Source organism: Hemicordylus capensis, chromosome 3 (genome assembly GCF_027244095.1).
Source record: "Hemicordylus capensis ecotype Gifberg chromosome 3, rHemCap1.1.pri, whole genome shotgun sequence".
In the NCBI taxonomy this organism is placed as follows: Eukaryota; Metazoa; Chordata; class Lepidosauria; order Squamata; family Cordylidae; genus Hemicordylus; species Hemicordylus capensis.
Window position 1 is genome coordinate 133,889,167 of NC_069659.1, and position 24,271 is coordinate 133,913,437.

A 24,271-nucleotide genomic window follows, 5' to 3' on the forward strand; every position below is an offset into this window, starting at 1 on the left:
ACATGGATGACTAACCAATTGGGTAAAATAATACCTGTACACTTTTGCTTATATCTTCATATATAAAAGGGGATAGACTCCAGACAAAAAACAAACCGAAGAGTAATGTACTTTCAGAGTTGGAAGGAGCCTTGGAGGTCTAGCCCAGCTCCCTGCTGGAATTTGCTGCAGCATCCCTAAGAGATTATTATCCAGCCTTTGTCTGAAGAGAACTGGAATATCCTTCTTCAAATTAGTCATGGCCACAACTGTGGTGTCACCTTAAGCAGGGGAATGCTTGACTAACAAGCAAAAGATTCCAGTTCAAATCCCTGCTGGTACTATATCGGGCAGCAGCAATATAGGCAGATGCTGAAAGGTATCATACTGTGAAGGAGGAGGTAAACCCTTCCTGCACTCTACCAAAGAATACCACTCTGTGGGCGCCAGGAGTCAAAAAGGCACACTTTAAAGGCACTTAAAGGCACACTTTATCTTTACCTTACAGCTATGGTACTGTATGGTACTGTCTGTTTTCCACAAAGCATTTAAAAAAATGAACCTGATAATGCTGCCTTAGCCACTTCCGTGTTTAACACATGTTCTGTTTCTTCCCCAGGATTCATTTCCATGTCTCCTTTTCACAGATTAATGTCTATTTCCTATTTGTTGCCTCCCATGACAGAAGTTATAAATGAGCAGTTAAAGCATCCTTCAGAACTGTGAGACCCAGGGATCACCTAGGCTTGTCTGGTGGTGACTCAGGCCGGGCCTTCTCTGTAGTTGCCCCAGGGCTAAGGAATGCACTCCTCATCTCTGACTGCTTTTAAAAAGATCCTTAAGACACACCTGTTTTCTCAGGTTTTTAATTAAAATCAATTTGAAACTGTTTTTATTCTGTGAAATTATTTTAATTGTTTCACTCTTTGTTTTTAATTGTTTTTATTCTGTGAAAGTGTTTTGTTTTTATATTGTAATTTAGATTGTACACACCATCTAGAGATGTATATATCAGGTGGTATATAAATATGACAAATACATGCATCTGTTAAGATCTGACTCTTCCTCACTTCCTTTTAACTTGGACAATGAAATTATTTGGTTACAGTCTCTCATTTCTCTGTTCTTCTGCCTGGAATCATAGGATAGAATGAGCCATTATGAGGAATCATGGGGTACACAATCCTGTGTTTGCCTTGTAAGACAAATGTGAGGGCAAGGGGGGATTTGCAGATGCTACTTTTTGGGCAGAAGTGATGCTTTTTTCCCTTCCAGGCTCCCTTGTATGTGCCCTCCTGTATTTCTGTTATTTCAGCAAAGAAGACTTTGGGAATATCTGGTTACCAAGATACTAATTAGTTCTGCCCTCAGAACTATCTAGCTGCCCACATAGATCTCAGCCTTGCTTGTTTCTGTTCATGACACCAATAGTCCTCTTTCACTTTTATGAACAAACACAAGGACTGTTAACATAGATCAGACTCTGTTCAGAGTGACTCACATTCACTGCTTGAGAGCATTCACTTGACACTGAGGACAAAACTAAATATATTGGCAACCAGATCATCCCAAACCCTTTTTTGCTGAAATAACATGAATGCAGGCAGGCACATACAAGGGAGGATGGCGGGCAGGAAAGTTGCTTAACCCCTCCCATGCTTCCATTTCCTCCCTGTCAATGCCTACTGAGCACCATTTCCCCCTCTGCCAAGTTCACTCCCATTTCAAAGCCTAGACAAAGAAAAGAAAAGCAGTCTAGGGAAACATTTGCAGGGGAGAATTGGCAGGCAAGGAAAGAGGAGGGCACCCCTTTCACCTACAGCCTGGCCCACTGTAAGTGCTTTTCTATTCCTGCTTTGGTGTTATGAGGGAGAAATGGGACTAGGAATATCTTGGAACATCTACCCCCAAGCCACACTTGGTAATAAGGGGCTTACTTCTAAGTAAGTGTGCATAAAATTGCAGCCTTAGGTGGGTAGTGCAAGATCTGGAGCAGTCAGCCACACACATCCAGTGTGGCCTATAGTGTTATTTTATCCCAAAATTACAGGATGATTATGCCGAGTTGATGAAGGAATATTTGTTAATAACAATATGTTTTCATTGAAACATTAGGTAGGTTAAACTGAACTTACTGAATCATAGTCCTGTATCGAGCAGCAGACTAACTCACTGCCTAACAATTCTTAAACCCCTCCTTTTTTTTCCAAATTCAATTTTTATTGATTTTAACAATAGTAATATTATCATTAACAAATAAACAAAAGTGGACTTCCCGCACACATCTCTTCGTGAATCATCAGCTATAAAATTTACCCTTGCTATAATAATAATTCAAAACATAAATTTAAACCCTTACAAACACAATTAATCTACCCAGCCTGCAATTTTTACTAAATTTCAAACCCTGCTGTAAAGTCCATAGTAGGAAAATAGTTCTTTAGATACAACAAAAATGGTTTCCAATCTTCTTTAAAGCATTCTAAATTTTGGTCTCTTATCAATGTTGTTTTTTTTAACAATTTTTATCAGCCAATCTTCTTTTGAAGGCAGTTCATTACTCTTCCATTTCTGTGCATATATTATTCTGGCCGCCGTAGAAGCATACATAAAAAATGTTAAATTAGTTGTAGAAATTACACCTTGTGTTATTCCCAGCAGGAAGGATTCTGGCTTCTTAGGAAATGTCATTTTAAATATTTTCTTTAACTCATTATATATCATATCCCAATAGGCCTTAGCCTTCCCGCAGGTCCACCACATATGAAAAAAAGTACCTTCAGAATGTCCACACTTCCAACATTTGTTTGAAACATTTTTATACATTAATGCCAATTTTTTTGGTGTCAAATACCATCTATACATCATTTTATAATAATTTTCTTTTAAAGCATAACATGCAGTAAATTTTAAATCATTTTTCCATAATTTTTCCGGGGTGCCATTTCTATATTACACCCCACATCTTGAGCCCACTTTATCATGGTCGTTTTAACCACTTCCTCTCTTGTCTCCTCCAGAACTAAAAGTTTATACATTTTAGAAACTAATTTTTCATCATTTTCACATAATTCCAATTCTTAAACCCCTCCTAGTAACAACTAGGAGGCCAAGGCTTGGTTTTAAAACAAGAGCCCTCTTCAGACATTATGAGCATCACGGACACTCACACAACTGCAAAAGCAGGGAGAGAGTCCCACCCCACTGCCACTCACCTCCTCCCACCAGCACACACACTTAGGGCACCATTTGTCTGAAAGGGATGTGCCATAAGCGTGTTAACCAGTGATTCTGTGAGCAACCACAGAACTGAGGCAGTACAGACACACCCTATTAGAAGGTTAAGGCACAGCTGGCTTCTTAGGACCCTCACACAAAGGTGCAGGATTACAGCCACAGTGGTAACAGCAGTTTTGGGTTGGAGCCAGTAAGAATTATCTATGTCATTATTATGAAGATACTGAAATACACTCATGGCTCACTTTATTTTTATTTTTTAAGCAAAAATATTTTCTTGTATTAACCTTTGCTTTAAATATGAACATTTCAATGTTCAAATATCAGGGCTTCAGAAGAAAATCAATAGTTTTCTATTAAATGCACTATACTGCCACAATACACCAGAAAAATATGTATAAAAGCTTTCACCATTAAGGTAAGTTGGAAAGAATGGAGAAACGTTGAAGAGATACAGTAGTTCATATTTTGAAAGCACTAAAGAATTAAATGTAGAACTATGTATAGAATTAGAAAATATGACCAATGAAAGTGCCCTGAACACTCAGAAATATTAACCAAGGACAGAATCATATCAGTGGTACTAAGACAAACAATGAAGAAAACAAAGTGACAAAATGTTTTCAAATCTTCATCTTCCTATTGCTTAATCTATAAATATCAGTGCTCTGCAATGATAAATAATGTATGTAAATATACCACAAGCATTTCAATTTTATTGCTGAGAATAGTGATACTAGCATCTGAATCCTACTTGTCTTTGCTTGGAAATGAGAGCTGGTTCAGATATGAGAAGCAGGGGAGGAATTATTTCCACTAGCCCCAGATGATCTGTATAAGAACTTCATAGGTGAAATCACCATAAGACCCCACTTTAAGAGTCTGAAGTTGGTTATTAGTTCTTCCTTTGAAGATCCTAATTACTTGTTTAAGTCATTTGCAGGTGCAGCCTGAACTATGAACCAGGACATAACTATGTCAGCACCCCACAATAGAATTTGCACCACCACCCCCAATATTCTACGTCCAGACCACTTGCTGGTGTAACTCAGTGGTTTAGCAGTCCCTCCAGACACCCCATTGGGTGCAGAGCCAGTGACAACTTGTATTCCCTCTTCACTTCCCCTGCCGCTTTCAGAAGAAGTTCACTTAAGGAAATTCAGCCTGTTTCACAGCTGTTCAAAACAGGTTCAACTTGTTCAAACCATTTTAGACCATCTCAGTATATTTACTTTTTAGCCTAGCTGCAATCATAAGAAACTGATTCTTGCATATATTTAAATGACCTTAAAGATAACTTATTCTACTTCTGCTAATCATGAGGATCTATATCTGAAAGTCAGCAATTCCTCTTGCTGATGAGGTTCTGAGTAATGGCCACACCTTTTCAAGGGTACTGACATCTAGGAGCTAGAAACTTGCTCTTTTAAAACAGAAGTAGTAGTAAACATGAGACATGCTTAGGAAGCTGAATGTTCTGTGGTTTTCTGTGCTGCCATGGAATTACAGCATTTAATCTGGGAACTGCTGGGATGGGGAAAAACTATAAATGACAGGGACAACTTATCACATAATGAATCTTATTAGTCAGTGCTACGTCACTATTATTGATTTTACAGCAATTGGCTACAAAAGTCAATGCCAACTCTCTTGTGACTCTTATTTCTTAAAGTATTTTTTGTGATTTCACAACTCTTGCCTCACTGGTTGCAGAGAAATGGGTTCAACTTAACAGAAAAAGAGCATAAGGCACCTGTTGTAAACTGTTTCTGGTTAAGTACCATAATAAAGAGCTATCTAGCCTGAGATTTCACAGGCAAGAGCAGCAGCCATGTCTGTTTCAGAACTTTGCACAAAAGTTCTATATTTTAATACAATATCTTTTTTCTCTTTATTATAATTTTACCAGCAACCACCCATAAAGCTCTCATACAAGCATCATTTCTTCTCATTAAAAATAAAAGCTTGCATGTAGCATGTACTCTTACACTGCTGGTTAGTCACATTAGTGAGCAGACTATCAAACTTTAGCAAATGGTCCACTCTCAGACTACATTATTCATTGATTCAAAACAAAGTTGCACTGAAATCAAAGCGACTTATATTCTAGTAAGTGCTTTTAGGATTACAGCCATAATTTTTTAACATTCTCTGGGTTGCAAACCTATGCACACTCACCTGAGGGTAAAGGTAAAGTGTGCCATCGAGTCCATGTAGACTCCTGGCGCCCATAGAGCCCTGTGGTTTTCTTTTGGTAGAATACAGGAGGAGTTTGCCATTGCCTTCTCCCACGCAGTATGAGATGATGACTTTCAGCATCTTCCTATATTGCTGCTGCCCAATATAGGTGTTTCCCATAGTCTGGGAAACATACCAGCAGGGATTCAAACAGCAACCTCTGACTTGCTAGTCAAGTAATTTTCCCACTGTGCCATTCAGTGGAGCCCTACTAAATACACTAGAACCTAACTCTGAGTAAAGCTGGATGGGGTTACACTTTTTATCATTTAACAGAATTCATTACATAGATAGAGGGGGGGGGGGCGTGTTTTCTCTATACTTACAATCCTCACAGAATCATTCTGTTTTTGGAATGGAGAAATCCTGAAGGCAGTTTATATTATAGTGTTAACAGTTTGTCATGAACACCATTCAAATATGCTCAATTTGTTGTTGGTCTATATACAATACATTAAATAATTTACATGAATGCTTTCTTGTAAATTTGATTTACCATAGTAAGATGGTCTTTAATATATTCAAAGCAAGAGAATTTTGTATAAAAATATGAAGATTTATTTTTATAATTTGTATCCATTTCTTTACCTATGGTAAACTCAGTGCAGTTTTATAATAAACATAAAAGTTAGTATTCAAATGTATGCAATTCACAATATATAACATACACCTCTGAATTTTTACTTCTAAATTTTGCAACCATAAAGGCACTTTCATGAGTGGCATTTTGAGCAGTTCTTGCACTTTTTGAGTATTTTTAATGTGGGTTAAAAAGCAGATAATAATCATCTTAAATCAAATGCATATACTGTATAAATGCCACATTCAAATTAGAAACGTAGAAAAAATGCTATCACAGTCTGATCCCAACCTATGTTTGCTTAAAAGGAAATGTTTAGGATTACAGTAGTTACAAACTCAGGATAAAGTGCAAGTTTAGTTGCAAACTCAGGTTGATGAAACACCTAAACCCATGTGTCATTTGTTAAAATACTCCATATCTCGCCTCTGATGGGATTGGCCGATTATCTTCTCTCTCTCTCTCAACCTAAATTCCCACTTGGAAAACAAACTTGCACATCTCTGAGCAGCATTACAACAAACCACTTCCAATATTTCTACTATCCTGACAAATAGCCAATCCCTTTCCTCTCTTCTGACGCTAGAGCTTCAAACAGCCAATCTCTTGCTTCCCCTGACATCTGTGACAGAAAGAGCCAATCCCTTTGCGCAAGAACCGCTAAGATCAACTCTCACCATGGAGACAAGTCTTACTTGCTTCGCTTCGTCCTCGCTGAAGCAGTTGAAACAACTGCTTTAAATTCCCGCTCTGCTTTTAGTTTTACGGCAATGTTGGAAAACATCGCTGTACAAAACGCTCTCCGACGGCGAGTAGCTTTACGGTAGCAGTGAGAAGAAAGAGAATGGGCGGGGGGCCGTGCGCAAAATAGGAAAGCGCTGGGGACTGTACGCGCGCGAGAGCAGCAGGTTCCTGAAGCATGCGCGCGGGGAGGACAGGAGTAATGAGAGAGCAGTAGTAGGAGTTGGGTAGTGGCGCGCGCGCGCGCAAAAGAGCGGGAAGGGCGGGGCTGAATGCCCGGGGGTGGGGCCAGCCTTGGTCCCCAGCCCTGCTGCGCTGCGGATGCGGTGGGTTCGATTCCTGGCGCCGCCGGTTGTACGAGCACCACCACCAGCAGCAGCAGTGAGGCGGTGTCGCCGCCGCCGCCGCCGGGCGAGAAGATGAGCCTGTCCCCGAAGGAGCTGTCGAGCCTGCTGAGCATCGTGTCTGAAGAGGCTGGAGGCAGCACCTTCGAGGGCCTCTCCAGCGCCTTCCACCATTACTTCGGCAAGGCCGAGCACTTCCGCGTGGGCTCCGTCCTGGTGCTGCTCCTCCAGCAGCCCGACCTCTTGCCCACCCCCCCGCAGCGCCTCACCGCCCTCTACCTGCTGTGGGAGATGTACCGCACCGAGCCCCTCGCCGCCAACCCCTTCGCCGCCATCTTCGCCCACCTCCTCAACCCGGCGCCCCCCGAGCGTGCTGCCTCAAGCACCCCCGGCCCGGCTGGCGGCGGCGGCGGCGGGGACGACGACAGCGAGAGGCTCCCGCTCTCAGGTACCGCCTGGCCTCGGACGCTGCCTTGGCCAAGAGTGCCGCTGTATCGGAAGCAGCCAAGGAAACTCTCCCAACTCGTGTTCAGCACTTTTTCGAGACCCTGTTTTCTTTTCTTACATTTAAAAAAAAATATGGGAAGGGATTATAGAATTTTCTCCCCCGCTTTGTCATGCTATCTATGAGGTATAATTTGTTTTATGGATGGTCATCATATCTATCTTTGTAGGGTAATTCTCAGATAACTCTTATCCCCTTTTTTTTTTTTTTTGCTCACACCATCACTAATGTGTGGGTTAGAACCCAACTTCCACCTGTAAGGAAAGTATTGCTGAGAGAGTGGGGGAAGTCTCTTCTCTCCGAGCTGTGAGTGGGGGAAAGTGCTTAAAATAATAGCACTTTAAGTCTTTTGACTTTCACCTTCTATCTCATCTTGCAAGGTGGTCCCTACTGGGTGGCAACACAATACCATTTCATCTGAGTATATAAAAGCTTGGCACTTTGTTTGAAAATAGAATCACGTTAGGTATGACAACTTACCTTCATTGCTGTTGCTGCTTTGTGGGGAAAGTGTCTATATTGTCATGTGTGATGACTGCAGCCAATCTTGCCGCCTTGTTAAGTTCATGTTCGTTAAAGTGTATTGTATGGACAGCTCACATGAGAATACACTTTTGCACATAAAAGTGATATGTATATAGTTAAATTGACATGCTCTTAGAAGAACTAACTTCAGATTTTAATTTGAGCCAGTACTTTGAACAGTGTTTGGGAAGCCAAAGCTTGGTGATTAGTTTCTGCTGTTTTTCTTTGCAGGTACATGTTAACAAGTAAAACATGCTACTTTAATTATTAGAGAACTTGGTAGATGAACAGCAGACTCTTCACTCATATTTGTATCCAAGATACAAATGCTGATGGAAGCCACTGCACTTGTAGAATTTGGGAGATGCATGCATACTGTACAGGATGGGAAATTGTACCGAGTGAAACACATGAGTTGTTAGTATTTGTCTATGCAAAGATTGTATGTAGGGTCAACTCAAACCATAAGGATTCTAAGCCATCATGTGCAGAAGACTCCCAAGGACAAGATGTGACTATATCTATCTCATGCACCAGAAGTTCTTGGCCGTTATGATTGGGAGTGATGGGAATTGTAGTCCAAAAACTTCTGGGGACCCAAGTTTGGGGACCGTTGACCTACACACTTTTTCTGTTGTCCTTCTAGTCTACTTTTGCATTGCTGGGACCTGCTTCTAACTCTTTGTACATAGGAACATAGGAAGCTGCCATATACTGAGTCAGACCATTGGTCTATCTAGCTCAGTATTGTCTTCACAGACTGGCAGCAGCTTCTTCAAGGTTGCAGGCAGGGAATCTCTCTCAGCCCTATCTTGGAGAAGCCAGGGAGGGAACTTGAAACCTTCTGCTCTTCCCAGAGCGTCCCCTGAGGGGAATATCTTACAGTGCTCACACTTCTAGTCTCCCATTCATATGCAACCAGGGCAGACTCTGCTTAACTAAGGGGACAAGTCATGCTTGCTACTACAAGACCAGCTCTCCTCTCCTATATGAGATTGCCTCCCACACTCAGCATGGCTTACACAACTGAGATGCTTCCTCAGCAAGCATGGCCAGTCTCAGGCAGTGGACAATTGTCTTGTGGAGACACAGCTCTGCCTCCCCAGCAACCTAGATGTCTCATGGGAGCCCAGTGGGCTGTGCATTCCTGCACAGCTTGCCATATGATAGAGGAGGGGAAGGAGTGCAGGAAGAGACAAATGCTCCCTGTCAAGGAGGACATTGAGGGAGCTGAAGTGTAGGAGAAGGAACTGGTTGTTGACTAAACTGCCTTCTCTCACTATTCAGAGACACTTGGGTTGAAAATGAGGTTCTGAGCCCACTTGGGAGCAGTGTTCTCTCTAACTTTTTCCATCTTTGTGTGGAATGAGTGGGCGTATCAAGGCAGTGTGTGCACACATGCATTCAGAGTGGGGCCTTCCTGATTCAACCTGAGCAGATCTAAAAAAATTACTGAGCAGACATCAGAAAACGTGTGAGCAAGTGCACATGTGCATGGCTTAGAGGGAACTGTTTGGGAAGTAGGCAACCAACAAGTTTTTAGTTTGTTGTGCAACATCAAGCTGTTTTATGAAGGAACTGAACATTAGATTAAAAATTGAAATTTTATCCTGTGCGTTCACAAGTTAAGGTATCTCAGTTATGTTCTCTGACTCTAAAAGAAAAGTAATTGTGATGTGCTTTTTCACAGTTGTGAGGAGCAGCATGAAATAATTCTTGTACATTACCACTACCAGAAATGAACTATGCAGTGAACTATATTAAAACTTAATATAAGTGAAGGACGGATAGTTCAGTTTTCAAAAGCTGTTGTAGTTTTTGAGTTTTATCAAATACTGAGTATTTAGTGACATACTGGGTGATCCTTTTGGCTTAAAATATAGCCAAGCAGAACCTTCCCGCTTCTTATGTACTTCAAAAACGTTTTTTAAAAAACTGATCCACATCTTGTGAATAGCTAATTGTTAATGCAGTGTTTGAGCCATTTACACTCATGTATTTCTTTTCCAGGTTTTTTGCCTCCCATAACTCCGCCAGAGAAATACTTTCTTTCTCAGCTAATGTTGGCCCCACCTAGAGAGCTTTTCAAAAAGACTCCACGACAGATTGCTTCAATGGATGTAGGAAATATGGGCCAATCTGTGGACATAAGTGGTCTTCAGCTTGCTTTGGCAGGTATACAATGATCTGTAGCATCTGAGAGCAGGTTATTCCAGAATGAAATGTTTGCAGTTGTGTCCAAATGTGTGATAGAGCTCAAAATGGAGGGGAAACATAAGAAGATGGGATGGAATGGAATCCACCTGAGCAGTGTCTGTGTATATAGCTTACATCCAAGATTGGTTGCAACTAAGAAATTAACTACCATTTGGTAAAATAAAGCTGAATTCTTAAGTGAAAATGTAAGTGTTTGCTTGCCAAATATGCGTCATCAATTGCTTATGGAAAAAGGAAACCAGTTCTGGCAAAGTCCTGTCTTAAGTACAAATTGTTTATCTGATAGAAAACTTTGTTGATTAAGGTTAATTGACCTGTAGTATTTTTCCATATCCTCCCTTTCAAATTAAAAGATGAATTCCTGGAATTGAGGTGGAGGGAGCAGTGAGAAAAATTACACTGCAGTACATCTCCAGTTGTTTTCTTATGGACACTGTGGGATGTTATTCCCTTCCAGTTTGAAGTTGCCTAAAAGGTCAAAGGGTCATCTTTTGACCCTTTCTTGAAACCCTTTAAGTTTTTTTAAGCTGTTTTGACCATAATCTGAGAAACCATATGTGCATGCAGATGAGAACTGAACATGCAGCTAGAGCTCACTTTCAAGCTTCTGCTACTACAGCTTCTAGTACTGAAGAGGCAAGCATTCTGAAAAGCACCTTGGACTATTAGAGCTGTTATAACAAAACAAAAAACAAAAAAAACCTATCTCTCTTTGTGCATTCCACACCTACTGTATTTACCTGAATCAAAGTCTAGGTTGTTTCCCCCCCCCCCCCAATTTCTTAAATGTTCGAAATTTGGGGATTGTCTTAAATTCAAGGTCCTCTTCCTTTGGGTAAATAGTATAATCTATATTTAACTCATATTTTTAAAGGGGGTCATCTTGAATTTGGGTAAATATGGTGTGTGCATGTACAGCTTTTGTTTGTTACAGCTGGGGCCCACTAATCTTGCCACTCTCCCTGTGAGGGGGTAGTTTAATTTTTGCTGATCTACTGAACAGCACAAGCCTATTCTTCCAACAGTGGGGAAGAATGTGGGTGTCCAGACCTCTCACTGAGTTGTTGCAGCAGATTAAAAATTGCATGGATGCCCAGTTACAGCCTTAGTCTCACTGTTCTCAAACTCTCCCAAGCAACTTTTTAAATTTGCAGTAAGTCAATTAGAAAAATTAATTACTGTGAGAGAGTATGTAGGCATTGCAAAATACAGAACTAATTACTTGGAAAGTATGCTTGCCTTATAAGTATGCTTGATCTCTTTAGAATCAACTCCATGACAATAGTGATTACCCCCTACTCCTGTTAACTGAACAAAGGCACGTCTTAAAATTGTGTATCTCTTACATTAAGCAGGGAGAGAGCAACTGTCCCTATCCAAACCCAGCACGGCATCCTTCCAGTGACAGTTGCTGGTGTCTACCTTGTTTCTTTTTAGATTGTGAGCCCTTTGGAGACAAGGAACCATCTTTCTTTTTCTATGTAAACCGCTTTGAGAACTTCTGTTGAAAAATGGTACATAAGTAGTAGTGGACAGGTTCAGTTCAGTTTATTGCGATCTTTGATGAAATACACATAGTAGACAGTTTTTGTTTTGCAAAAAAATATCATTGAATTCTTAAAGTGTGTCTGCCGGAAGACTTCAAAGTATGTGGAGATATGGACAATTGCCTTGGAGAAATATGAACTTTCCCCGATGCCTCTTAATGGCTATGTTGCAGCTGTGGCAGACAAAAGACTAACCTGTTCCTATCATACTATCCCCATGAATGCTGTATAGGCTCATTATCATGATTGTCAGTGTGAGTTTCAGGGGATTCACAGTGTCCCTTTTTGCCTTTGTATAGTCCATATCCAGGGTCTCTCTAAAGCATGATGTGGTTTTTCCCCCTCTTTCCCCTTAATCTTCTTTCTCCAGGATTAAAGAGAGAATAAGCAGTGTCAGGTGAAGTTTGTGTCTTTATTCTGTGGTGTTGTAAAGATATTATCTAGAAGTAAGTCCCACTGAACTCAGCGGGAAATAGTTCCAAATATTTTGTTTAGTGTTGGTTCAAAATGACAAAGTTGGAAACTCTTGCTGTATACTTACTATGAAAAAGCACTCATTTGTAACATTGAATGAGTTGTTTACTTATGCACATCACTTCTACTTAGGTTTATAAAATCTATTGTAAAATTCTACTTTTCCGTAAAGGCAGTATGATTGTATCATCCAATGGCTGCTATTCTTGTAGAAAATTATCAACTAAATAGAAATCAACTTTTTTCAGTCCATATATCCTGACTTTAGGGCATATATTCATTAGCAGATTTCAGAATTTTGAAGATGTGGCAGTATTTTAATACTACTATAGTTGATGTGGCTGGAGCCTACTATAGTTGATGATAGTTTGTGGAGCCACCATTTCCCCAGATCAGCTTGCTATTGCTATATTATGACTACTGGAAATTGTGACTTTTCAGTTCCTTAGTGCCGTTCAGGCTTTGGAGACAACTAGAATTGTAAGAGCAACAGGAAACTAAGCTCTGCATTACAGAACAGTCACTATTAGAAAGTCCCATCTCCCTGAGACTAGTGGCAGAAATTAAACTTGCTGATCTCACCTCTATAGAGGGAATCTCAATTTCTCCATCATTTCTTGCCTGCGGGCAGGGGTGTGGATTGGGAAATAATTTTAATTTGTTTGTATGACTGCTTTGATCTTTCTTAAGATCGTATGTATACACTGAAATCTGACTTAGACAATTTTTTCTTCCAGAACGTCAGTCTGAGCTGCCAACGCAGAGTAAGGCTAGCTTCCCCAGCATTCTCAGTGACCCTGACCCAGATTCTTCAAATTCTGGTTTTGACAGCTCTGTTGCCTCCCAGATCACCGAAGCTCTAGTGAGTGGCCCAAAGCCACCTATTGAAAGTATGCACTATTTCTTATAATCTTTCACTTAGTTAAAAAGCAGTATGATCTGTTGTATTTTGGTTGCTAGTTTTAAAACTAGTAAAAACTATTTTACTCACAATACAGGAGCTACATAGCTTTCTCCAGAACAAGGTGTAATTATAGGATTTGTCAGTAAATACTTGAGTGAGATCTTCTGTTATCAGAGTAGTCATTCTCAGCTCACAGATTTTTACAGTGATCCTTTATCTACTGTCCTGGGTTGGTACTGTAGACTTTAAGAATGTTTATCTCAGTTGCAAAGGTGTGTCACAATCGCAAGGATCAGAGCAAAAGTCTACTACAGAGCTGGGCTGTAGACTCTGGATTTCATCATGTTGTCTAAATGTATTGGGTAGCATATAAATGACAGGTGGCTTTCAAATGGGCATGATTTCTACAAGCTCAGTGCACTTTGTGGAGTTGATAAAGCACAAGTTACCTGCTTGAGAGATGTAATGTGGATATTGTTCCAGGTCATTTTCGGCCAGAATTTATTCGGCCACCACCTCCACTTCATATTTGTGAGGATGAGCTAGCTTGGCTAAACCCAATAGAGCCAGATCATGCCATTCAGTGGGACAAGTCGATGTGTGTGAAAAACAGTGCTGGAGTGGAGATCAAGCGCCTCATGGCCAAGGCTTTCAAAAGTCCATTATCATCACAACAGCAAACACAGGTATGTACAGTAGTCAGATGGTATCTAGTTTAACTCTACTAGTGTGTACCTTCTGAGAGTCAAAGTAGCCTCTGAACTGAAAAAAATGGTGCCAGAATTGGGATTCCAAAGTTTGCAACCATGTGTCCTTGCAAGCTGCACTCCTTGCAAGCTGTGCTGCAGGAATGCAACAAGAATACAAAACACACATCAGCCCAACACCTTTTGATAGTTCTCAGGCCTGAATTGTGCAAATACTCCCTGTGCCAAGATGTTAGAATACATTCTCCAAAGCATATGTTGAGACAGCAAAAATACTTCAGTGGGGAAGTACAGGCAAACAAATGGAACACTAGTCAAGTACCAGTGTGCACCACCACCCATCCAAATTATAAGATAGTAGTTAAGCAGGTTGAGGGATAAGATCCTGACTAGTTTTCAGAGGTACAATCAGAACTACAGAGACAGCCATTTGAGTAGCAGCATAGATTTAGATTGTAAATGTGTTGGTGCCATTTGGTTTGACTTGCTGAATGCTAGATAAGACAGTTCCGTCCCCCAGAAAAGTGTGGCATCAGCATGTGCTGAAATAGTTGCATGTACACACATTCCTGATAGTATCTTGCTGGAATCATCAAGCTGTGCAGACACTACAAGATGACCTCCATGTACATCCAGTGTCTTATCCCCTGTACCTGTGTAAATATATATTGCAGTGTGAGCCCTGACCTGACGGGGTGGAGAGGTTTGGCCAGTGCAGCTGAGAAGGGGCAGCTAGCATCACACAGGGTTGCAAATGAAGCTTTCTTGCCTCTTGTGTTTCTTTTTGTGGGAAGGTGAAGAAAGGGCTGGAGAGTCTTCCATCAATTTATGTCAAGGTTTCCTGATGTAAAGCTTGTGCAAGGAGAGCAGAGAGGATCTACTGCATTTTTCTGGCTATTCACATGTTTTCATTAAGGGTCTAAACTTAGCATTTGGCTAAAAAGAACAATGATGTTTTAGAACAGGATTGCTATAAATAAAAATAGAATTTTATAGACATGAGTTTTGGGCGGTATAAAAAGAAACATTGGTAGGCTTACCATGAAGGGTTCCTTTTCTGGGTATGGGGAGGGCATCCTAACGTGATGGGTTATCAAGCTCTGCATGCTCCGAGAAAGGACCAATCAAAATTCAGGTCGATCATATGTATCCAGACAGCTGTCACTCATCCCCAGTTCCAGGACTGTTGAGCACAGAAAATACAGAGAGCAAGGAGAGAAAAAATAGTCCACAAGGGATGAAGTTGTACAGTAAACAGTGACAGCAAAGAACTAAACAACCCTGGGAGTCGCCCCACCTCCTTGAATATCCATCGTAAACATTCGTGGGTGGGCCGGATGCCCTCCCCATACCCAGAAAAAGAACCCTTCACGGTAAGTCTACCAATGTTTCTTTTTCCTTGGTATGGGGAGGGCATCCTAACGTGACGGGACGTACCAAAGCAATCCCAAGGGCGGGAGCGAATGATTAGACAACCTGTTGCAATACTGGCCTTCCTATTGCCACTTGAGCAGTGTGAAAAAACGGAATCTTGTAATGCCTAATGAAGGGAGACACTGATGCCCAAGTTGCCGCCTTGCAAATTTCTTCCAAGGGGGCGTGAGCTGAAAATGCCGCAGAAGTGCTGGCACTGCGAGTGGAATGGGCAGTAATGTCACGAAGAACGGGTAGGTGAAGAGACTCATAAGCCAACGATATGGCAGCTCTGATCCATGGACCCACGGAAACCTTGTACGCCTTGGTCCCTAAGGAATATGGCTTGAAAGGAAACAAAAAGGGAATCCGTCTTTCTAAAGGTTTTGGATCTTTTAATATACAATCTAAGTGCCCTACGCACATCCAGAGTATGCCAAGCACGCTCCTTAGGGTGAGCAGGACTAGGACAGAAGGAGGACAATACTAAATCTTGGCTCCTATGAAAGATGGAATTAACCTTGGGTAAGAAGGTAGGATCCAACTTCAAAACAACACACTCCTTTTGAAAAATGCATAGCTCATCGCGCACGGAGAGGGCAGCTAGTTCATAAACCCTTCGTGCCGAGGTGATGGCCACAAGGAACAATACTTTAAAGGACAAAATTCTCAAGGGAGCTGAACGAAGAGGCTCGAACGGAGCCTTAGTAAGAGCATTTAAAACTAAATTCAAATTCCAGGAGGGAAACCTATGTACGGGAGGCAGAGCCAAGTTGCTCGCTCCCCTTAGAAAACGTCTAATATGAGGGTGCAAAGAAGATGAACCAGGCACCGCTAAGTCCAGCACTGAGGACAAGGCTGAAGTTTGCCTCAATGTGCTGGGATGCAGACCTTTCTCAAGACCTGCTTGAAGGAACCCCAGCACCTCTGCAACCCCCGCCAAGGATGGAACAAAGTCCTGCTTCCACCCCCAGGAACAAAAGGCTGACCAGGTAACCTGATAATTGCGCAAAATGGACGGCTTTCTTGATGCTATGATAATGTCTTGCACCTGGCGGGAATATCCCTTGGAATCTAGGGTAATGCGCTCAACCTCCATGCATGAAGGCGTAGCCATACCAGATCCGGATGACGTAGAGGTCCTTGTGACAGTAGATCTCTCCTTAGGGGGAGAGGCCACGGCAGTTGGACTGAGGAGGTCAGAAAACCAGGGTCTTCACGGCCAATAAGGAGCTATCAAAACGACTTCTGCTTCTAATAGGAACTTTCTTAGGAAGGAGCTCAGGATTGGAGTCGGGGGGGGAAAGGCATAAAGTAATCCCCGTGGCCAGGGAGACGTGAGAGCATCCACTTCTTCCGCGTGAGGAGTTAGATATCTTGTGAAAAACCTTGGTAGTTTGGTGTTTTCCTGTGACGCGAAGAGGTCCAGCTTTGGACAATTTCCTCGAAGACTTCTGGATGCAGGCCCCACTCTGCTGGATCCACTGTTTGGCGGCTCAGCCAATCCGCTTGTAGATTCTCCATGCTGCTCAGATGTTCCGCCGTCACGGAGTGTAGGTGAATTTCCACCCATGCGAATAGTAAGTCGGATTCCCGCATGATAGGCCTTGATCTTGTGCCACCTCTGGTGATTTACATGAGCTTTTGCAGTCACGTCGTCTGTCCTTATCAGAACATGTTTCCCTATCAACAGATTGCGGAACTGCAGAAGAGCTAATCGAATTGCCTTCAACTCTAACCAGTTGATATTGTTCTCCAAATCCTTCTGAACCCACAACCCCTGCGCATGATGTGCCAGGCAGTGGGCCCCCCAACCAGAGAGGCTGGCGTCCGTCATCACCACGATCCTCTGGGGAGTTTCCAGAAGTATTCCCTTTCCTATCGTCGGCAACAGCCACCAAAGGAGAGAATTCCTGACTTTCCGTGGTAAGCGAAGTTTTATCTGCTTCTTTGCCATAATGGCTTCCTGATAAGGAAGCAAGAACCACTGAAGTGGTCTCGAATGCCACCTGGCCCAGGGCGTGCATTCTAGGCAGGCAATCATCGAGCCCATGAGTTGAGCCAGAGACATGAGGGAACCCCGTTTCCTGGACAGCCATGGCCTGATGTGTGAGGCAGTCTTCTGTTGTCGGTCCGTTGGGAGAGAAACTGTGCCCGATCTCGTGTCGAAAACGATCTCGTGTCGATCTCATGTTGAAAACGACTCCCAGATGCTGGAGTACACAAGATGGGTTTAGGTGGCTCTTGGTACGGTTGATGACAAACCCGTGATCCTCTAGTATCTGGACGGCCTGACTATGTCCTTGGAGGCTTGATGGTAGGACAGAGATCTCATGAGCAAGTCGTCCAGATACAGGTAAACATGGACCCCCCGCAAGCACATGTAAGCTATCACTGCCACCATGAGTTTGGTGAATACCCGAGGAGCTGAGGACAACCCGAAGGGTAGAGCCCTGTACTGGAATTTTCTCTGATTGTAAGCAAACCTCAGGTATTGGCGAGAGGCAGGATGAATCGGTACATGTATGTACGCCTCTGAAAGGTCTATCGAGGACAAGTAATTGCCCGGGTGTACGGCTGCCTTTATTGTCCTTAAAGACTCCATTCAAAACATGCGTTTTTGCACAAACTGATTCAATCTTTTCAAATCCAGAATTGCGCGCCAGGAGTTGTCCTTTTTTGGCACCAAAAAGAGAAGAGAAGAAACGCCTGCACATCATTCCATCAACGGAACTGGTTCTATTGCTTGAATGTCTAATAAGTGTTGGATGCTTTGGTCCATCAACAATCTCTTGGACCTCACCTTGGAGACAGGTGTTAAGAAAAGAAAATCGGGAGTTGCCACAAGGTCTATAACATAGCTGTGCTTTACCGTTCTCAACACCCATTGATCCGTGGTGCTGTGCACCCAGGCTTCTGCGAATTCCAGAAGCCTGCCCCCCACCAATATTACGTCATTGCTTACGGTTTTGTGCGTTGACATAACCTCCAGCATGTGCTCTTCCCGATCCTCTGCCTCTGTTATTCCAGGGGTGACACCAGTTAGCCATGAAGGAAGATCCACGATCATCTCTTCCTCGGTAGCTGTCTCTAAACCCTGTATTGGCAGGTCTATTGAAAGTTCTGAAGGAACAAAAGGAATTCTGGAAGGTGTTATTTTCCCCTGAAATTCCTCCTTGAATCACCATGCCCAACCGGCATGGTTTTCTTTTTGTCCTTTGTGTCCACTAAAATAGGATCCAAGGATTCACCAAATAACTCCCCCCACCCCCAGAAAGGGAGTAGACACCAAGGTGACCTTGGACTTGGCATCTGCCCTCCAATTTTTTAACCACAAACCTCTGTGGATTGCCACGCCTGCTGCCATGGCACGAGAGGTGTGCTGTATGCAGTCCAAACCAGAGTCCGCCATAAGGGCAGACGCTCTGGCCAACTTATTCAAACCCTGGCGGAGTTTTAAATTCTCTTGTGGTACCAGCTTAACAAGCTGCTTAGTCCACAAAATGGAGGCTCTAGCGAAAATAGAATTAGTGGCAGCTGCCCTTATGACTGTTGCAGATGCCTCATGAGCCTTACGTAGCAGATGATCCGCTTTCTTTTCCTCTGGTGTCTTAAGAAGGTCAACACCCTCCTTGTTCACCAGAGCCCCGGTGACCAGCTGGGCCACAGGTCCATCCACCACAGGAACTGTCAAAAGAGCCACTATATCAGGAGGTAAGGCATACAATTTTTTGGGAAAGGATATGGCAGGTTTATTGGCCCCCAGCACACCCCACTCTGCAAACATAACATCTTTAAATAATGATGGGAAAGGTACAGTGGCTGCTGAAATAGAGGTTGATGAAAAAACTTCCTGATCCAAGCCAGCGGCTGAAGGTGTGCCAGTCTCCTGAGAGATGTCCTTGATGGCCCTTTTGGCTTTGGCTAGCAAAACTTCAAAATCAGCTACAGAAAAAAGGCGAGTGGTGTTAGGTTTTTCTATGGGAGTGTTCATCTGAAAGTTCCCCCTCCTCCTTTTCAGACTCTGAAGTCTGAGTATCATCAGAGAACAGTACTGGACGTGGTAACACTGTCTGGGCAGAGACAGGGTAAACTAATTCCCCTTGAGCATTCTGTGATTGTATTCGAGCAAGGGGAACATCAGACTGAATTGGCAAGGGTGCTGAGGAAATGTCAGGGACAATACGTTTGGAAGCCCTAGGCCCCTCTTCAGAGGAGGAAGGATAGATGACAGTCTTCCTTTTTCTACGACGACGCCAAGAGTGCTCTAATAAATTAAGGCACTCCACCTCAGGAATGGCTCATCTGCCCAGGCTTGAGTCTGGCGAATAGGAATAGGAAGGGCGACTCGACCTGTGGGAGGGAGCATCTAGCCTAACCTGCACCTGAGTACTGGAGGGTAGCAAGGGAGGTTCTATGGACCCCGAGACCGTACTATTACTTCTTTGAACGGCAAGATCTGCGAGTCCAGCCGAGCCTGACTGACCCGACTGACTTAGCAGAGGAGATACCCATGCCAGACAATGCCTCTTAACGAACTCCCCCAACCAAATTAACTTACCCGGGGACGGCTGTTCGCCGCCAGGGAGTGGAGGCATATTAGACAAACTGACACCTGCAGCGGTAGACATAGCAGCAGCAGAAGACAGACAGACAGACCCTGAGGAGGGTTGAGGACCGTGAGTGGCGTCGGCACGCTAAACAGAACCTGAGGAGGGTCGAGGGCGGTACATGAAGTTGTCGCGCTAATAGGACCCTGAGGAGGGTCGAGAACGGAGACCTCAGCCGGTGCGCTAATCGGACCCCGCGGGGGGTCATTAATAGACACAGAACCCTGGAAGGGTTCGGAGATCGGCATCATGCGCCCAGGTTCCCCATTGCTCTTAAAAAGAACGGCAGGGCTAGACTGGGGAGAGGAGAGCTAAAATGGTTGCCACGCCTTTGGCAGTTAAATCAGGCGGGAAAGCGGAAGGTTGCTGCGCCCGAACTGCCTTCAACTGCAGTCTATCGCTCAGCAGCGTGCTGCCAGGGGATCGTATATGCTTTTTCTTTTTAACAATGCCCTTTTCCTTTAGGTTTAGTTTTCTTTTTCGATTTCTTGGGCGGCGGGGCAGGCAAAATAGAAGCCTCCTGGCTCACAGTAGCCTCCTCTCCTTTATCAATGGCCGTTAGGCCCAAGCTCGCTGTCCCTGCCACCGAGGGAACAATCGCGGCTTCTGTGAAGGGGCCTCCGAAAGGGAACCCTTCAACATATCCCCCATATAAGCAGGCTCCATATTGCGAATAAGAGAGACCTCAACAGAGGAAATCCCAAATTAAAAACTATTAAAATAAAAAAGGAGAAAGGCTGTGAAATTTTTCCTCACAGCAATACTCAAGCTCTGTCTGCGGAGCGAGACAGGACTGGAACAGGGGATGAGTGACACCTGTCTGGATACATATGATCGACCTGAATTTTCATTGGTCCCGTCTTGAAGCATGCAGAGCTTGATAACCCATCACGTTAGGATGCCCTCCCCATACCAAGGAAAATTTTATAGACGTGAGTTTTGGGCGGTATAAAAATGTTAAATAAATAAATAATATAAGTGTTATTTCTTAAGGTGCTGTACATCTTTCTTTTTACAGCTCCTTGGAGAACTGGAAAAAGACCCCAAACTTGTATATCATATTGGCCTCACTCCTGCCAAATTGCCTGACTTGGTAGAAAATAATCCTTTAGTTGCTATAGAAATGCTGCTTAAACTAATGCAATCAAGTCAGATAACTGAGTATTTTTCAGTCTTGGTCAACATGGACATGTCTCTACATTCAATGGAAGTTGTAAATCGGTAAGTCATTGTCTACATAAAATGCTTCTGTTATGTAGGTATTTTTAAAAGCTTGGATTTTTAAGATATCCGAAACCATTTTACAGTCTCAAGCACAAGAAGCAGAACTCAAGAGGTCTATACAGATGGAGGAGTTCACTGACTTGCACTTTAATTTTGGGAGACAAAATAAAGCTGCATTGTAGAACACAAATGAAGTAAGGCAAAACCAAACCCTTACTCCAGATACTAGAGTCACTTGGTGCGGACTTAGTGGTGTCACCATTTACTTTCTCTTAAGTGAAGAGCAGTACTTGAGATCAGTGAGGACAAAAGACCATCACCAGCTGCAACTGCATTGCTTGTGTACAGAGCGTAGAGATGAGTTGCATGTGCACAAAGCTGTATCTCTGCAATATAAAGGTAGGCATACTCATACGCATCCCCACCCCCAATGATAGGAAGCGTTGCTAGTTTTTATTAGACTCATGAAATTGTGTAGCACTTTGAATGTTCCTGTAGACATAATTGAAATGGATTATTTTTTATTTGGGCTAACTGCGTGTTAAAGAGAATGACCTCTTTCATATTTAACAGGCTTACTACTGCAGTTGATCTTCCTCCAGAATTTATTCACCTTTATATTTCCAATTGTATTTCTACTTGTGAGCAGATTAAGGACAAGTATATGCAGGTAAGTGTTCAGTAATATGTTTAAGGCAGGCTTAGACACCAGAAAATGCCAAGATAGTATGAAAAAGTTGTGCAAAATTTCTCATTGCAAAAGCTGTCACAGATGTTTAGGAACATATAGTCTGGCTACTTAAGAATAACCAGGGCTGATCATCTGGGCTCTCATAAAATGTGAAAATATACATTAAAGAAAATGTGTACTGACCTGCACCTATAAATCTGAAATAGTCTTTCTATGCTACCTGAAGTATAGTACTTCACTTTCTTACATCTTCTGTTACATCCTTTCAAGGTGTATGTTCTATGTGATCCAAAAGGAATAGTCAGAGGAGAATTTTGCCTCTTGCACATTTTTATATGCAAGAATCCAACTGTCAGCTAAAAGAATTAATAATGTACCTGTGTGTACTTTAAGATTCAAATCATGTATTTCACTTGTCATTGCTTGCTTATTAAAGGAATAGAAAAAGTACCTAAACATAGAAACTAGCCTGAGTTTTTAGGTTCAGTAAAGCAAACCTCTACTTCAGCATGGTTTTCTAGATTGTGACATATAGCTGAAGGAAATCAGCTGTGTGTCAATCTAAGTGTGGAATTTAAGTGAGCCTCCAGGTTTTGAATTAAACAGGTATTTATATTATATACTGCTTTTCAGGCAAACCTCGCAAAGCAATTCTATAAACTATTGAAATAGTAACCATCAATGAAACCTTAAACAAAACATCAAATACAAGCAGGAGAAAAGCTTCTTAAAGCTGTATCTTTTCATACTGCATGTGTAAATATTCATTTTCTCTCTCATCACAGTGGGGGCAATTGGAGGCAAGAGGGGGCTAACTTAGCAGTAGTGATGGGCAGCTCATCAGGCTCCTCAGTTCATTGAGACCTGCTTCCTTGCTCAAAGCCAGTTACATACACACACAATAGGATTTGTTTTGTTTTCCAGAACCGACTTGTACGTCTTGTTTGCGTCTTTCTACAGTCCTTGATTCGAAACAAAATCATAAATGTACAGGACTTATTTATAGAGGTACAGGCATTCTGTATTGAATTCAGTCGAATAAGAGAAGCAGCTGGCCTTTTTCGATTGCTCAAGACACTTGACACTGGTGAAAATCCTACAGAGACAAAGACCTCAAAATAAGACTTAATGGTGGGGGGGCGGGGGGCTTTTTATTGGATTAGGATTCTGTATGTTTTTTGTATAGTTGACTTCATGGCTTGCTATTTACCCTGTATTAAATATTGCTTTTTCTTGTGGAAAAGTTAATCCTGCAACACACACAAGTTGTTTAACTGAGCACACTGAAGAACTAGCCTAACCTTCAATTAGGATCAATGTGAACAGAACTATTTTCAAAAGATACTACCAAATGAATACTCTTGAATCCAAGAACTTAAAAGGAGTTTAAAGATGATAGAGCTAATTTTCCATATATCCCTTCCCCTATTAGAATTTAAGTTAAGAGTTGCATTTTACTATGTTTTTCTCCTAGAAATCCAAATAAAACACTGATGTTAGCTGTGGAGATGCTTTTAGCCTTTTAAATTAAACATATTTGATTATGAGGCTAACAGCTTTTCATAGTAAACCAATACAACTTTAAGATAGTATTGCTTATACTTGCTGAATTTAGAGTCCTGAGTTTATTCTGTGTACTATTTTAGTTTGTTACTGTGAACAAAGAGTTGTTAAGGACAGCCTTCTACAGTCTTGCTCAACATTGTTACACATTCAGCTATTCCATTTTCTTTAGAGCCCTATTTAGTAAGTAGTGGCTGGAGGAGGAGCTACAGCACAGAGATAAAGCATGCTCTCTATACAGGAAGTTTGATCAAATCAAATCTTTACTGTTACAGTCATTTGACCAGCAAACCTGGAAGTTTGATATTCAGTCTTGGGTAGTAGTGGACTGTGGAGTTGAGAGTAGGCTGCAGCCAATACTGGATGGGGTGGCTGATGATTTTACTGAATAAAACAGCATCTTTAGCATTCTGCTTGTCAGCTTTTAGTGATGGCTGCAGACTGCTCTTAAAGTGCCAACATGCAGTAGCAGAAGAGAAAATCAGCCGTGTTCTACATTAAATACTTCAGTTGTACTCAAGTTGTTGTTGTGGCTATGAGAAGGTAGTTTTCAAATACTATTGAAACAAGCCTTGCTTCCCTACAGGGGTGAAGACACATTGGCTCAGTTTATCAGCCAGACAAAATATTTTACTTGTCAAGGGACTCTTTTCACTCATCACAGACTAGTAGAGTGCTGCAACCCTGCTTCCCTAGGGAAGTGTTGATGAAACAAATCTAACAGTGTTCTTAGGGGTGTAGCCATAATTGAGCAGATGGGTTCAAAGAAGCC

General features: G+C 42.3%; 2 protein-coding genes across 3 annotated transcripts in view; one reads left to right on the top strand and one right to left on the bottom strand.

The window, feature by feature from the left end:
- The window catches only part of TBC1D8 (TBC1 domain family member 8), a 104,760-nt gene extending 98,012 nt beyond the window's left edge, over positions 1–6,748 (bottom strand). The window contains exon 1 of the mRNA XM_053309769.1: positions 6,730–6,748. The gene's annotated coding sequence lies outside the window, so the exon portion shown is untranslated. The remainder of the gene's footprint in view (positions 1–6,729) is intronic.
- Positions 1,794–23,441, top strand: CNOT11 (CCR4-NOT transcription complex subunit 11). 2 transcript variants are annotated; one of them, XM_053309771.1, is made up of 7 exons: positions 1,794–1,812; positions 10,160–10,324; positions 13,125–13,277; positions 13,775–13,977; positions 21,040–21,242; positions 21,819–21,915; positions 22,861–23,441. In XM_053309771.1, exons 2-7 carry the CDS (start codon positions 10,210–10,212, stop codon positions 23,056–23,058), a joined length of 969 nt encoding a protein of 322 aa, XP_053165746.1. In that variant the 5' UTR covers positions 1,794–1,812; positions 10,160–10,209; the 3' UTR covers positions 23,059–23,441. The 2 variants fall into 2 exon arrangements, with proteins under 2 accessions (XP_053165746.1, XP_053165745.1); XM_053309770.1 differs by lacking the exon at positions 1,794–1,812 and adding an exon at positions 6,727–7,567.
- Positions 23,442–24,271: the final 830 nt, after the last annotated feature.

Coding starts and splice junctions, on each gene's coding strand:
- CNOT11 (XM_053309770.1), top strand. CDS start 7,048: ATGCCCGGGGGTGGGGCCAGCCTTGGTCCCCAGCCCTGCTGCGCTGCG. Junction 10,325..13,124: donor TCTTCAGCTTGCTTTGGCAG/GTATACAATGAT, acceptor TTTTTCTTCCAG/AACGTCAGTCTGAGCTGCCA. Junction 13,978..21,039: donor CATCACAACAGCAAACACAG/GTATGTACAGTA, acceptor TTCTTTTTACAG/CTCCTTGGAGAACTGGAAAA.